At 40.3% G+C, this 16,205-nt stretch overlaps 1 protein-coding gene across 2 annotated transcripts; it reads left to right on the forward strand.

The window, feature by feature from the left end:
- The first annotated feature begins 1,085 nt into the window (after positions 1 to 1,085).
- Positions 1,086 to 10,799, forward strand: LOC131249206 (plant cysteine oxidase 2-like). 2 transcript variants are annotated; one of them, XM_058249831.1, is made up of 6 exons: positions 1,086 to 1,590; positions 1,759 to 2,327; positions 6,334 to 6,455; positions 7,540 to 7,696; positions 9,303 to 9,506; positions 10,541 to 10,799. In XM_058249831.1, the coding sequence occupies exons 2-6, from the start codon at positions 2,093 to 2,095 to the stop codon at positions 10,660 to 10,662; spliced, it is 840 nt and encodes a 279-aa protein (XP_058105814.1). In that variant the 5' UTR covers positions 1,086 to 1,590; positions 1,759 to 2,092; the 3' UTR covers positions 10,663 to 10,799. The 2 variants fall into 2 exon arrangements, with proteins under 2 accessions (XP_058105814.1, XP_058105813.1); XM_058249830.1 differs by having other exon boundaries at positions 1,086 to 2,327.
- Positions 10,800 to 16,205: the final 5,406 nt, after the last annotated feature.

The raw sequence follows: 16,205 nt of genomic DNA on the forward strand, positions 1-16,205 counted from the left end.
TAAAGCATATGCCCAAATGCAAGACAATCCAAAAGTCCCATGGACCACGTCATAGAAAACAACGGTCATTAAACTCCCTCCAATGGAAGCTTCATAGGGCCCACTATAATGTTTATTCACCATTCAACCTGTTAATTAGGCCATGTAGACCTGCTTGATGAAAAACACAAAAATCAGCTTATTCAAAGCTTCCGTGTCCCCCGTGAAGTTTTCAACGGTGAGCGTTGGATTACTACTGTTTCCTATGATGTGGCCCACCACCATCATTCTGGATGTTCCTCAGTCCGTGTGGATAAAACACATACATCATGATGCACTGAGTTTTTCCAGCACCGACCCGTACAGCCCAATCCAAAGCGGATCAGGCGTTTTCGGATAACACTAAGTGGATGTTAACTTTACCGTGTGGGCCCCACCTTGTAGAATTTTTTGTACATCGATGCCGTCCATTCAGTTTTTTGGGCTCATTTTAGCGTTTGATCCCAAAACCTAAGCAGATCTAAATCTTATATGGATCACACCATTAGAAACAGTGGTAAGTGACCATTAAAAGCTTTTTGTGTGCCACAAAAGATTTCTATCAAGATGATCTTTATATTTCCCCTTCATTCAGGTCTGTTTGACATTATCAAAAATCTGGATGGAAATTTTTTTTTTACAGTGGGTCTTAGGAAGTTTTTAATGGTTTGCTTTTAATCACCAAGGTTTCTTGTGACGTGGTCTACCTGAGATTTGAATGTATTTAATTTTTGGGATTACATCATAAAATGATATGGAAAAAAGGATGGACGGCGTGGATATACATAAAAGAATTAATGTAGGTCCCACAGTAAGGGTAAACAACTAATCCACGCCCCTACCTAATCCGTGTCCTGGCAAAACGGCACACGATACGCTGTAATAGCTATTCACGCGAAACGCACCACGCGCAAGTTAGCATCTCCTACTCCGTATCCAAAGACCAGTTCCCGCGCCGCACTTCCCTAAAACAAACCACCGAGGGTATTCTGGTAATTTACCTTGCCAACGGGCTGGATATAAGGCTCAAAACCGGGTACTGTTTTCCTGGTAGTTTTCAGAATCTTGGGGGCGGGAGAGAGAGAGAGGGAATCGGCTTTTTTCTTTCCAGAGGGCTTTCAAAGATTTCAACGAAGCAAAGACTCCTTTATTTTTTGTTTTCCCATAGAGATATCTCATGGCCCCTGGTTTTCCTTTCCTCCTCTCCTTATATATAACCTCTCTCCTTTCTTCCCTTTGTCTTCCACCAAAAACCACCGATTCTCATCTCCTTTTGAAGATTCTTCTAACTAGAAGATCGAAGCGAAGCTTGTCTGTACATACACACACATCTCGATTGATGGTCGAGATCTGTGCATTACGAAGATTTTTGTTTTTTTGCTCGTTTTTTTTTTCCCGGTTTGGTTGCTGGTTTTCTCGTTTTCTGGCTGCTGAATTCGAGATCTAGGGTTTTTTTTTGGTCAGAAATGGGGAATTGAAGGTGGGTTTTTGCTGATTTCTGGTGGAATTTGAGGATTTTAACTTCGGATTCGAGATCCAGAGGCTTGTTCTGGTGATAAAGGAAAATTTCAGGTATTTTTGCTGGTTTTTGGTGAAATCTTGGGATTTTAAGCTTCGGATTCAAGATCTGGTGGCTTATACTGGCGTGAAATGGAGATTTGGAGGTGTTTGTTTTGCTGATTCTGATGAAATCTGAGGGATTTAGCCTCGGATTTAATATTTGATTCTTTTGATATACAGAGACGGTTGGTTCTATCCTAGTCGTGGATTTTCTGGCGGGGTTTTGAAGCTTGCGGTTCTGACGAAGATTTCTGTATCAGGAACAGAAAATCTTTATCGTTTTTTAACCTACATGGTCTGAATATTTCTTAGACCGGAGGTTTTCTGCAGTTGAAACCCGAGATTCATCCGATTGCGAGGTTTAGATTCATGATCAGCTGCTTCTGAGCGGAAGTAAGGTTTTGAGGCCTTTTATCTTGTGAAATCCTTGCCGATTGTCAGATTCCAGTAAATCTGAAGTTGGAATCGACGGGAATTTGCATTTTCTTGGTGCACCTCTTCTTTGTTTGTTTCAATGACGAAAGCCGAATCGAGCTTTGTTGATGAGGAGAGAGATACACTTAGACATGTGGAGAAGATCATTAGGAAGAAATGTTGCAGAAAAAGGAAGAAACGTTGCAGAAAAAGGGCGAAGCGTCATGTTCCATTGACGGTAGTTCAGAAGCTTTACAATGTGTGTAGGCAGGTATTCAAAGGGCCTGGGACTGTTCCTCCGCCTGAAGATGTGCAGAAGCTGCAGCTTATTCTCGGTAAGTCTTTGAGATTTTGATAAATTCTGCTTTGCATTTTTGTTTGTGGAATGATCATATACAGCATTCAGCATCCAAATGTCACAGTGGGTGCAATCCACTAATCAGGTGGCACCCCTTACATTGGTTCAGATTGTTTGATGGAGGCACATTTGCAGCATGTGCATGTCATGGGCCCAAATCTGTGACATCCGTCTTGCTGTACGTCTAAAATCCGCTGTCCATCATGTGCTATCCTCAATGCTATGCCCTGGGGCCAAAAATCAGCCAGATACCCAACTCAGGTGGGCCACACTGCAGGGAACAATGGGGATGCGATGCCAACCATAGGTTTGTTTGTGGGGCTACCATGGTCTGTATCTTCCATCAAATCCGTTAATCAGGTGTAGCCCACTAGGATGAAGAGAACATACAAAAATCAGCCTGATCCAAAAATCATATGGGTCACACGATGGGTGCTTCAAGGTTTTAGGAGCAATTCTACATAACTCATTGATCTGACCCATCTGAATTTTTTATTGGGCCAACTGTCTGTATGTAATGTGAACATAATGCTTCTCACATGATGAACGGATTGGAGTTTACATGTACAGAATGAGAGTACCTGCAGAGCTTTGGTGTTTTACACACTGCATGAAGCAGCTGTTGTAGACGATTCTGGTCACATGTCGTGCACCTGGTAATCTAATCTCCTTTCTACTTTCAGAGGACAGCAGTACTATGGTTTCAAATAATGATAATGTTTATAGAATCTTTGAAGGGCTTGGCTACAGTGAAAGTTCACCACCATTTCAAAATGGTGGCATATTATCCACTGCATGTGCTGTAGCCTGAAAATCATATTGGATTGGATGAGCATAACCCTCTGATTTTGCTTCCTGAATTGGGACCAAAGATCATTTTACTTTTAGCCATCCATTGGCTGCAACCAATTGGATGGTTAGGATTGTTCAATCAGTGTGATTGAGTTTGTGCCCCATCTAGAATGGGCCACCATGATTTAGATTATGTGGATTGACACATTTGTATGCCATGTGCACAGATCTTTGGAGATGGCTACTTTCAACTTGCTTTCAGAGATGTTTCATTTTTTTCTCTTACTGTTGTTTATGAGGGAGAAATGATCAGATACAGTGGTATAATACAGCCCCTATTTTCCTGCCAAAGCTGTCAAATATGTAGAATATCCTGTCTGTACAAAAGGTGGGTGTGGGCCAGACCATGATGATCCGTGATGTGAGAATCAGACTGATCCAGACATACAGCGGATACAATGTCAATTTCAATGGGCTGCCGATGGTATTATTTAATGTACTGGTGCAGTCCACCCAATGAATGGATCGGCCCGTCTTTTATACCAGGTGATCATGATGGTGTGGCCCATCTTTTTTACTGATAGGATATTTTATATGTTTGATGCTTTTTTGGTAAAACAATGGCGGTATTGTAGCTTATGATACAGCTGCTGTGTGCACTTGGTGTGCACTGAGATTCTATGTGAACGTGTTTCCCACAATCCAATATGATGTATAGGAGTATTAAGATGCATTTCAAATGAGTATTCAGGTTTGCGAAATGTTTGATAGATTCCTGCTAGCGATCTTCTAATGTTGGGTGATTATGTCTGCACTAACTCTCGGTGCTCACTGTTCACGTTGAAGTAGTGTCCAACTTGTGATCATCCTGTAATTGGTGAAATTCCTCTTTCGTACTATTTATGAAAATCACATTGTTTTGTCATGTTTTGAGAACTGTGATGCTTTTGGCAGTTTGGGCATCATTTGATAAGAATGTCAAATGTCTGTTTCTGAGAAACCTCCAAAACATGGTGAAATTTTTTTTAGTGGAGAAGCTCTGATTTAAAAGGATCAATAAATAAAAAAGTCACTCCCAAAAAGGGTCTGTACTTCCCTTCCAAACGACAAAAAGGAACTATTGGATCTGGACATAAGGATTTGCACAGTATACTCTGGTTCAGTTCTGATGAGTTTGGCCCATGTTTCAGTGATCTATGCCATTGATCGCTTATGTCTGACTTTGGATTGTATGCACTTCAAAGATCTCCTTAACAAGACAATCCTAAATTTCAATATTGGGCATGCAAATAGATGGTTCAGAAGAGAAATACAGAGATGATCCACAGTTGACTAGAAAAGAAGCCTGATATTGGTGGCTAGGATCTTCCAATCGGGGAGAGCTTTGGGCATGATCTGTCCACAGTTGGATGCAAGAGAATAATGGTCTCGATTACTGACTTGTTTGTCAAATTTCTTGTAACTGAAAACTGAGTACAATATCCAAAGCCTATCCTATAATGTCTTTGATAAAAGATGCTCCTGTGGACAAAGTTCCTCTTATGGATGTTCCTTGTCTTTTTCCAGAAAAGTTCTGAATGATGTAATAGTTTTGTCTGATACTAGTTTGTCTTAGCATGACAATACCCCTCCCATTTTCCTGAAATGATTATTTTTCTTCAGAATTACATAATTGTGTTGTAGGGACAAGTTTTAGTAAACAGGTCTCTAGACAAGCTCTGATGCCCATTCATCTGCCTGTGGTCAACAAGATAGTAACTTGGATTTGGACCCTTTAGGGGCCATTTGGATGCCTGTAAGTTTTTAAGTGACTTTCACTTGAAGAAAGTCACTTACATGTTGCCTGTTTGGATGTAAGTTGTAAGTCACTTGCATGTTAATAGTTTTTGTGACCTGTAAGTGAATTATAGGCAGGTAGTTGTATATTCAACATCAAACAGAGCTTGCAGTAGGGAATCACTCAAAAATTCTCAAATTACATAAAAAAATCTTAGCATAAGATACGCCTTTAGGTTGAGCCCATCGAGATGAATCTTTAGGTCGATTCTTAGGCTAAACCAATAACTACATGGGTCACAAAAGTGGGCCCACAGATTTAAAATAATGGCGATTAGTGGATGGGCCATATTTAGTTGCCAAGGCATGCCTCCACAACTTCAGGAAGGATCAGTTTGAACACAAGCCTGCCATCTTGCCATGCCTGTTGAATGATACATGTATATTCTTTTGGCTGCATTTCAGACTAATTACACAATATACAATGCTGTTTGTATTCTGGGTATCATATCCAAATACCACCTGTAAGTGAGTAACAAGTACGTCACTTCTCACTAATCCAACTTATAGGCATCCAACAATCCCTTGCTGTGCATCAACCAACGAAATGTGTTCAATTCAAGTGGTTTTTTATTCGATGGTAATGGATTGAAGCAATTAGGTGTAGAACGTGTTTTAAAGCCATGAAATCCCTTCTGTCATCTCTTTCTCACAGCTCAATTGATGCCTTTAGCATGTGGGGCCCACAGTGCCATGTCTTCATCTTGCGATCTATTAAAGACTGTTGTTGCCTTTCATGTAAATATAATTTTTTGGAGGAATTGATATCCACACCCACCCCACTGCTAAACACACCCTTTATTTACTGGTAATGGTAAGGCAACAGTACAAAATTGCATTATGAGAGATGTTCATGTGCAACATTGTTTGAGAACTTTCACACACAAAACTTCCTTTCCTGCCAATGTGTCACATAATGTATAACATCCGTACTGTGCTAAAGGTAGGCCACAGCCTACAAAATGATTTTGGGAAAAAAATGGACAAATCCACTCATTAGAGAGGCCACATCCATGCAACGAGTCAGACTATTAGCTGTCCATTGATTTTGATAGCGTAGCCTTGATGACAAGTGGACCATCCTGGTTTTCACTCCAACTGATCTTTATGGTCCACCTGACCTTTGTTGCAGTTCAGATGTTCTTCCCAAGTGGCATTTTGGGAAATTTTGCAGGATATAAACATCGTATATGAATATTTCTCTTGTATTACAGTGTAAATAGTGTCTCCCTTTTCTTTTTTCTTTGTTTGTGGATAAAATGCAACCAGTAGAGGCAATCTATTTGAAGACTGTTGCTGTCTTTCGTGCATTCAGCTGCAATCTGGGTGGCTGACATATACATTGTTCAATGCAGATAAAATGAAACCAGAAGATGTTGGACTAAGCAGCGATCTGCTTTTCTTCAAGGCTAAAAGCGTTGCCAAAGGAACTCCAAGAATCACATGCACAACAATATACAAGTGCGAGGACTTTTCAGTAAGATTTGCAACTACTTGTTTGCCATCCTTTAGCTTTATTTTATTTACAAAATTAAATAATGCATTTCATTCAAGACAATGCTTCCTCATATACCATCATAGAGTCATGGAAATTAACTTCATCATTTTAAGCTTGGAATTCCCTTGGTTGAGCTTAAAAACCACATGACACTAAAATGGCCCTGATGTTTCCTCAGGGAGGAGAATAAACATCCAAATCTTTGTATAAATGGTCAGACCAGCCTGTGTTTTCATCTTGGCTCAATGACTAAGTGCATTTGATCTGAACACAAGGTGTTTGGCACAATGACTGTAAAAGAAATTAACATCCTGTGTAGGAAAGTCAAGGACAATCTCATGGACGGTCAAGATTGAAAGAAACAGTGCAAGAAAGTTCAATCCAGGGTCTAGCGTACACTATAGCTTCTGACAATCGCAACTTTGTGACCAGTTATTTGTTTTGTGCATATAATATGTCGTTGGAAAGCTATTGACAAGCTCTACATCCTGGCCCAGAATAGTTTCACAAAATTCGATCGTTTTAAGGGTCATATTTGAGTTTTAGTCAACATTTACTATTTTTAGTAAGTTCTGCCAATTTTAGCTGTTTTGGGGTTTGAAAAGTCTTGTAATCACTCAACGTCTTTGTTTCTTATAGGAGAGTTTCATACCCACATATCTATGCTGAAACTTAAAGCTAGATAAGTATTCAAATATGCGTCTAGCTTGAGACTCGAGTTTGTTACTGCATACCTGCACTAGAAGGCAGTCTGGTGATCGCCTCACCAGTGCCATGATATGAAAAATGATATAAAAAAATATAAGTATTCAAATATTGATTCAAAAAACCATAACACCTAGAAAAAAAAGAAGCAAATTAATAGGCAGAGCTTTGCTATATAGATGGCATTCATTTAAAGCTTAGTAGCAATAGATAAGCTACCATCTTTTTTATTTTATTTTATTTTTGTGCGTGTGTGTGAGGATTGGTTGTTTTCTCATTCCTTATGACTCTGACCAACTATTCCTTATGACTCTGACCAACTGAAAATTTTTACATCTCTTTCTACCAACTATTGCAGCTGTGTATATTCTTCCTGCCGTCATCAGGCGTCATCCCTCTCCATAACCACCCAGGGATGACTGTTTTCAGCAAGCTGCTTCTAGGATCAATGCACATCAAAGCATATGATTGGGTTGATCTGGCTGAATCAGACAACTCCGCGCCATCATCTCAATGTGAGCACTTCATGCAATCCTTTTAACATTTCTTTTTTCCCCTTTTCCTTGAAGGTTTGAGGTCCTGATACAATGGTTCACAAGTCATAATAGCTGGGGCCCAATCCCAAGGTGGTCTAAGAGCTATCGTGTATCTATTTATAGAGTAATGAATATATATATATATATATATATATAGGGAAATACTCATCTCATATATATATATATATATATATATAGGGAAATACTCATCTCATCCTTTCAAAAAAAAAAAAAAAAAAAAGAGGAAAAGAAATGCTCATGTCTGACTTGTTGGATCACTACTTTATCATCCAACCGCTATCCAGCTAGTCATGTGTGTGCGACATCCTACCCATCCAAAGGATTGGCTCTAGCATTAGGATCACCTTGTGGCTTGTGCACTATCAGCCTGATCCACTTGGTGGGCCACAACTGTTTTTTTTTTTTCCTTTAAAGAAATATCACTGCTATCCATTATTACAAGGCGTGGCCCACTTGATGAGTGGATCGAGTTGATTTTAATTATAGGCTATCTTCATGGTGGGGCCAACCTATTGAACGAGTTGGACATATCCACTTGTTGGGTGGTAATTTATCATCCAACCAGTTTGTCATAAACATCACCCAGACACGCGCATGGAAATGATCCCATGGTCTTGAGTTGGTTTGGGGTCCACTGGTGTGCATGGCATCTTTTTTGTAAAAAAGGGTTGCCCTACTGTAAAAATAAGACATCCCAAAATTCAAATCAATCAAACCATCATGTGGGCCACACCTTTGTAAACAATGAAAAAATGCCCAGAAAATCTACAAATTCAAGTGGTGGGGCACTTGATGGTTGGATCGGCTTGGTTTTTGGGCCATCCCATCAATATGGTGGGACTACACTACGGGATGGTTAGGTTGGCATAGGTATACAATGTGGGGCCCATGCCCATTGTTCTTTGTGGTGTCATGCACCTGCTAATTTGATTGGCATACCTCTTCACATTGAAATGCATCATGGTAAGGTGAATCTGTTAGACAGATACACACCTTGTGGGCCCCTCAAGAACTAGTTGGGAAATACACGGCAGCTGATATTTTGCAGGTAGATTTAGCACCGAACCACCTAGCATGACACTTGCATCCCACCTGTGAGTGCATAAGCTAGATTTTTGCCCTAGGTGATTCTTGTGGTGGACCCAACCTGTTGGACAGGTTTGATGTCATACACACATGACATGTTGGCACGTGTCAAGTGTGTACAGTGTCCAACCTGGCCAGAAGGCTGGCCCCACCATGAACATCCTATACAGAAATCTGGGCAATCCATTCATCAGGTGGGCCTACCACAGATCTGATCCAAAGTACACTTGTGGCCAACTTATGAGTGTATGGGCTAGAATTTGCTCCCGTGCTATTCTCATTGTGTGCCCAACATGTTGGATGGGTTAGATGACATACGCACATGACATGTTGGCAATTATATGCTAGTTTGGCTGGTAACTTAGCAGTCCAACCAGTTGTGTGGGAGAATTTTTTAAGAATACATTTATGTAGATCTTATAACATAACCATTATGGAATTTTGGTCTTATATTTGATAGAATTATACGGTGTGGCAGTGAGATTGGCAAGGTTGGAAATGGACCAAGTCTTCACGGCCCCTTGCAATGCTTCCATACTCTATCCGTCTGCAGGAGGCAACATCCATGCCTTCACAGCTGTGACACCATGTGCGGTGCTCGATGTGTTTGGACCGCCTTACTCGAAGGATGATGGCCGCGACTGCACCTACTACAGAGATTTGCCATGCTCTGGCTCTTTGGGTAAGTAAATGCCATCCAATGCTGTTTTAATTAAATTGCATCTAACATCGAATCTATCATGCCTACTACACACACATGCATGATAGATGCCATGCTTGGAAAATGCCTGCACCCATGTGGTGTGTTTTAGCAATCTGGCGGCCCCACCAGGGAAGGACCATGCCCTGATGATATCTCCAATTGGATGACCCTAACTTTGGATGCAAACTGTTGGATCTATTCTTTTAGCTGTCCATTTTCAGGGGCCACTGATTGGCGGTTAGGATTATCAGACTGAGGAGATTTGGTTAGGCCCATCCATGATAGGAGTCATTCTATTAATGAAAATGTGGGCCCCACCTCCGTCGATGCTAGCCAGAGGACATTCCTTTGCTAGCACATTCTACAATGAAGTGTGGTACGGTGCTGGTTCGGCCTAGCATTCCTTACAAGTGGGACCCTACCATCCCAGTGGATAGGTGATGGACCAAAATCTCCTGCAGCAAGCAATTCCTGCTCCTTGAGAAGCAACTGAGGCTGGATCCAATTTAAACCTTTGATGTACAAATCAACACGTGGCATTACTATGATGTTTTAATGGCATCCAACCATCCATCAGGTGGGCACCACCTATTATCTTCATCACCCAAAAATCTGGCAGATCCGAAACTCAGGTGGGCCACACCATTGAAAACCTACCAGATTGTATGTGGGCCCCCCACTCTTAAGAGCATTGGCGTCCAGTGTGCCTTGCCTGGGAATGGGCCGTGTCCAAGAAAATAATGTCAATCCATGGATGATGTATGTTGCACATGTTGAATTGGGCTGTTGGCTATTGATTAACTTCATCTGTGTGGCCCACCTGATGAGTGAACCTGCCTGATTTTTCGTTAATTGCATGGCCCTGATGTGCTATGCAAGTGATATCTTTGCAGGAAAGATTGGCAAACAAGGTGATCACTGGTAGAAGATATTGTGCAGTACTCACCCAAGTTGCTTTTAAATAATTTCTAATTTTATTAATATATATTTTTTTAAATTTCTTCTTTCCTCAGATGGTGCCCATGAAGCAAAAGAAGGCAGCGGCTCATATGCATTGTTGGAGGAGATTGTGATGCCGAAGGACTTGAAAATGGACCCGGTAGAATACAGGGGCCCACAGATCGTGGAGAGTTGATTGAAGCAGCGGCCAACAGGAAATATGTTTTTATTTTTTATTTTTTGCTTTTTGATGTGTTGTTTATATTCTCAGATTCAGTGTAGATTTGTTTTTACCTTTTTCAATTCGTCATTTTTTTTTTTGTTCTTTTGGTATTACGAGCATGCCATTTAGAGAACTAATCACGGACAGGCAAGGTACCGCTACTTTTTAGCACTGTACCATCTTGTCCGGTAACTTTTTCACGGGACTCGGATTTCCTGAAAGCCTTTGGCAGGAAGTTCCTCCGCTAGGATGCTAGGTGGGGCCCACCTTGATGTTTGTCTTAAATCCATCCCGTCCATCCGTTTTCTGAGTTCAATTTAGGACATGCTGTGGAAAATTAGGTGGATACAAAACCCAAGTGGGCCGCACGTGAGGAAACAGTGGTGATTCAGTCACCACCGTTGAATCATTTTTAAGGCCATAAAAGTTTCCTATCAGGCTAAGTTTTACCTGATGTCACTTCATCCCAGTGGGAATGACCTTATAAACCGTTTGGATGGCATATAAAAATCAAGGTCCTAAGTTTTTCATGTTGTCACTTCATCCTAATGGCAATGACCTTATAAACCGTTTGGATGGCATATAAAAATAAGGAAGAGAGGAAGGTTTCAACGGTAGAAAACTATTTCTTCAGTTCTGTCTCTTGTATGGCCCACTTGAGTTTTGGATCCACATTATTTTTGGTCACATGTCCTGAAATTATCTCGGAAAACATATGGATGGGGTTGATTTATCACAAACATCACATTGGACCCCACAACACAATTCCTCAGTTCATGTTTGAATTTTAGGGTGACTCACGTATCGGGCATGGGCATTCTTAAGCCCAGCATGTTGGACGATCATCCTGGTCTAGACAGGCTTCATTTTCAAGTCAGGCAGTCATCATGGTGTGGCTCACATTTTCTCTGGTTGGATATATTACCCATGTGACATGTTGGTTATAATGTGGCCACTGTACCTTGGAATTTCTCTTTAAAAATGATAGCCTTTGCGCTTCTACATGTGCCGTAACGCCGTCAGATTTGACCCCATGGATTGAGAAAATTCTATCGGTATAATGAAATAATGAAATAACAAAAAATAGATACAAAACTAAGAAAGTCATGCACTGTGGTAATAGTTTTGAAGAATAAATCGTTGAACATGGTGAGAAATGTCACTGATTAACACATTCTTCATTAATTGTTCTAACATTTGTTACATTTATTATTATTATTTTTAAATATATGTCTTTAATCATGTTAATATTATTAGCTAACTCACAATCCACTAACTTAAGATCTCTCAACATTCATCTAATATGGGAGACCAACTTATTATCTATGTAAAAGAGAGAGATTAACTCCCTTAGATAATTCTCTTCTTATTTCAAAGGGGTAAGAACAGATTGTGGTATGACTAATAAATACATCATCTTGAGATTCTTTTTTCAACACCTATCAGATTAATTCTCTGAAGACATCATGGAATGCTTTCTCTAAGTCCATAAAGATTGTGAAAAAATTTCTTCCTACATTACTCGTGCCAGTGGAAAAATAACTTTAATGGCTGACTTTCCTACCATAAATCCAAACCGGTTTCAGATACATTTGAACTATGCTTAATTACACTCTTCCAAAGTTTTATTGTAGGTTCATAAGTTTAATCCCATGATAGTTGGCATGACTTTATGTGTTTTATGTATTATTGTAAATAGGTACCAAAATAGTTTTTCTCTATAGTTTGATATTTTTTTAAATCTTAAAATCTTGTTGAAGCTAGTTATTTATTATAAAATAAAAATAATTGAACTTCTAAGTTTCATTGGGTCAAGCGAACCAACCAAGATTTCAATCCTTAATAAAATCTTATCAAGTTAAAATTTCCTAATTTTAACTATAAATTAGCACTAATTTCACTTGGGCTGATAAATTATGGGTACATGTTGAGCATGGATATATTTAAGTTACATTAAATAAATTACTTATGCCATAAGTGACTTATCTTGATTTCTACTTAATCAAATAAGAATGTTTGACAAAAAAACATTATGATTATCCAAAAAATAGAAAAGTATATTTGGTTTTCAACATCATGAGAAATTATTCCAAAAGTTTGTTTGGTTCCCCTCACATCCATTGCCCATCATGCCTTTGATGTGGATCATTCATTGTGTGGCCCTACCTTTGATGGGGGTTGTCCATCATGCAGTGTCCACTTTGATTGTGGGCCATTCATCATTAGGGACAGACCTTTAATGTGCATAGTTCATTAGGTAGGGCCCACCTTTAATGTTAGTCATCCATCATATGGGGCCCATCTTCAATATCTATTGGCAATCATGTGAAGCCCACCTTTGATGTGAACCATCCGTCATGTGGGCCCACCTCTAATGTGGGCCATTTATCATGCGGGACCTGCCTTGGATATGAGCCACTCACTATTAGGCCGACCTTTGATGTGGACTGTCCATCATATGGGGCCCACCATTATTAATTGCCCATCTTGTGGAGCCCACCTTTGATGTGAGTTACCCATCATGTGGGCCCCACTTTCAATGTGGGTTGCCCATCATGCAGGCTTACCTTATTTGTGGGCCATTCATTATCAGGGGCATGCCTTTAATATGGATTGTCCATCATGTGGTGCCACCTTGATATAGGCTATCATTATGTGGTGCCCATTAGATCACCTACCCATTTATTAGATGATTTTCTAATACGTGAACTTATAAGGGGTCATGACCACACAAGGCATGTTTCCTTTTTAAGGAAAGGTAGATGAAGACATTTTGGTCATTTTACCCTCTCAAAAAAGCATGGCATGTAGTTTCAAAACATGAGTATGGATGCTTGCAGCAAGTAGAATTTATTGCTTGCTACAATGTGATTGCACATCGCCGCTAACTGTATTTAATACAATAGTGTTTACTGTTTACAACATCATTGATGATGTGAACCAATCACATCACAATAACCAAGAAATGCCTGCTTATGGTAAGCTGAGAATCTAGATTTTCAAAACATACGGAGTTTTTTTTTGGCAAAACTACAAATTCTTAGTTGCTTTACTGTAAAAATCACTCTAAATTTTGACATAAGAAGTATCCTTAGGTGGAATTTTATGGGCCACATGCTGCTATCATAGATGGGTCCAGTCAAATACATTCTGGACTCGAGAACTTTCAACATGAACACAGATTGCCTACTTAAGCTGCCACTAGCTACTGTGAGGTGGTTATTAGATAGTGATCTATGGCCCCACCATGATAAGTGTGTTTTATCTACCATGTCTATCAATTTTTTCATATTATTTTAGGGGAAATTGAGACAGATCCAAATCTCGAGTGGACCACACCATAAGAAAACAATGGTGATTGAACAACCACTATTTAAAATATCTTAGAGTCCACTGTAATGTTTATTGGACATCCAGCCCGTTGATTAAGTCACACGGACCTGGATGAAGGGAGACGCAAATATTAGCTTCATCCAAAACTTTTCTGGCCTTCAAAAAGTTTGTATTGATGGGCATTTAATCACCGGTGTTTCTTGTGGTGTGGTGCACTTGATATCTCGATCTACCTCAATCTTGGGCTTATACCTTGAAATAATCTGGAAAAATGGATAGACAGTGTGGATAGAACAGATACATTATGGTGGGCCGACATAGCAACGTTCAGTAATTACTGGGCTACTAACAGCGTCCATTTTTCGTGGCCCATCTTTAGTTTTGAGAATGTGTCCCATCAAGGCTGCGGATTAGGTGTTGCCTGCATAACACCTTAGTTCGAGAGTGTTACCCTTACCATAGGGCCGCCTTGATGATATGTTGCATATCCACTCCGTCCATCTGTTTTTTTCATCCTATTTTAGGACATGGACCCAAAAATTAATCATGTCCAAATCTTACCTGGACCACACCACAAGAAACAGTGATGATTCAATGTTTACCATTAAAAATTTCCCAAGGCCCACTGTAAGAAGATCCGTAATGTTTATTTATCATCCAACCTGTTGATAAGGTCAAACAGATCTGCATAAAGGGAAAATAAAAGAGATTATCTTTATCCAAAAATTTTATGGCCTACGAAAAGCTTTTAATGGTTATTCACCACTTTTTCCAGTGGTGTGGTCCACTATAGATTTTTATCGGCTTAATTTCTGGGATAACGACCTTAAATGAGCTGCGGAAAAAAGATTGGCGGCGTGGATATGAAACATATTTATCAAGGTGGGCCCGACATGTTAACGGTAACACCCACTCAGCTGTTGCCCGGATACCAGCTAATCCGTCCCCCTGATCACCGAGTAATCTGCGTCTCAACCGTGCTATGAGCGGGCGCGGATTGGATACTGACAAGGTCAGTAGCCAAATCCCTACTGAAGTGAGGTCACCAAGCTCTGTGGACCTCACCATGATGCATGTGTTGTATCCATACTGTCCAACCATTTTTAGAGGTGGTTTTATGACATTAAAAAGAGAATGAAATAGATCTAAATTTCAAGTGGCCCACCACAGAAAACCGTGGGAGCAGCCACACCCACCGTTGAAACATTTATAGGGCCCACCGTGATGTATTTTTGAGATCCAACCTATGCATAAGTTAACACAGATATAGATGAAGTGAAAAAAAAAATATCAGCTTGATTGGAAACAACTGTAGCTCCTAAGAAGTTTTGACCGGTGGATGCCACTGTCCCCACTTTTTTCTCATTCTCTTTGCAATGCCATAAAACAATCTCTGAAAATGGTTGGACAGTATGGATACAACACATACATCATGGTTGGGTCCACAGAGCTGGGTGAAGTGACTTCAGTAGCGATTTGGCTACTGACCTTGTCAATATCCAAACCTCAGCAGTCATCAGGACGGTTTGGGATGGCCTGTGACCCCTGTTGTAGGAAGTTTGTACAGTCGGAAGCTAGGTGGGCCCATCACGATGTTTTCGTGAAATCCATCCTATCCATCCGTTTTGTTAGCTCATGTTAGTACATGAGCCCAAGAATGAGGCAGATCTAGAGCTCAAGTTAGCTACAAGACAGGAAACAGTGGAGATTGAACATCCACCGTTGTAACATTTGTGGGGCCAGAGAGGTTTTGGATCACACTAATATTTTTGTGTTTTCAGCTCATGCGAGTGGAAATGACCTCACGAACGGTTTGGATGGAATATAAACATCAAAGTGGACCTCAGAAAGGTTTCAACGGTAGGCATTTCCCTCCCCACCTTTTCCTGTCGTGTGGTACACTTGAATTTTGAAAATATCTCAGTTTTGGGCTCATGTCCTACCTTGAAATGGAAAAATGGATGGTGGGGATGGATTTCTCACAAACATCACGATGGCCCTCCACATGTCGCAATCAATCTGCCTCTGATCAGGACTGTCCACCTGACCTCTTCCTGAATTGTAAGTAACCGTTTAGACTTTCTGAATTTCACCGTCCACTTCAAGTCCCTGAACGGAATGTTTAGAACCATCCATTTTAGCTGGAATTTAAAACATGGGCCATCCACAGTATACTACACTAG

The sequence above is a fragment of the Magnolia sinica genome, chromosome 6 (genome assembly GCF_029962835.1).
Source record: "Magnolia sinica isolate HGM2019 chromosome 6, MsV1, whole genome shotgun sequence".
Lineage (NCBI taxonomy): Eukaryota > Viridiplantae > Streptophyta > Magnoliopsida > Magnoliales > Magnoliaceae > Magnolia > Magnolia sinica.

What these genes read in the sequence shown, in the direction of transcription:
- LOC131249206 (XM_058249830.1), top strand. Translation starts at nt 2,093, where the DNA reads ATGACGAAAGCCGAATCGAGCTTTGTTGATGAGGAGAGAGATACACTT. An exon ending in ACAAGTGCGAGGACTTTTCA is followed by an intron (nt 6,456 to 7,539) that starts GTAAGATTTGCA and finishes CAACTATTGCAG; the next exon opens with CTGTGTATATTCTTCCTGCC. An exon ending in CTCCGCGCCATCATCTCAAT is followed by an intron (nt 7,697 to 9,302) that starts GTGAGCACTTCA and finishes ACGGTGTGGCAG; the next exon opens with TGAGATTGGCAAGGTTGGAA.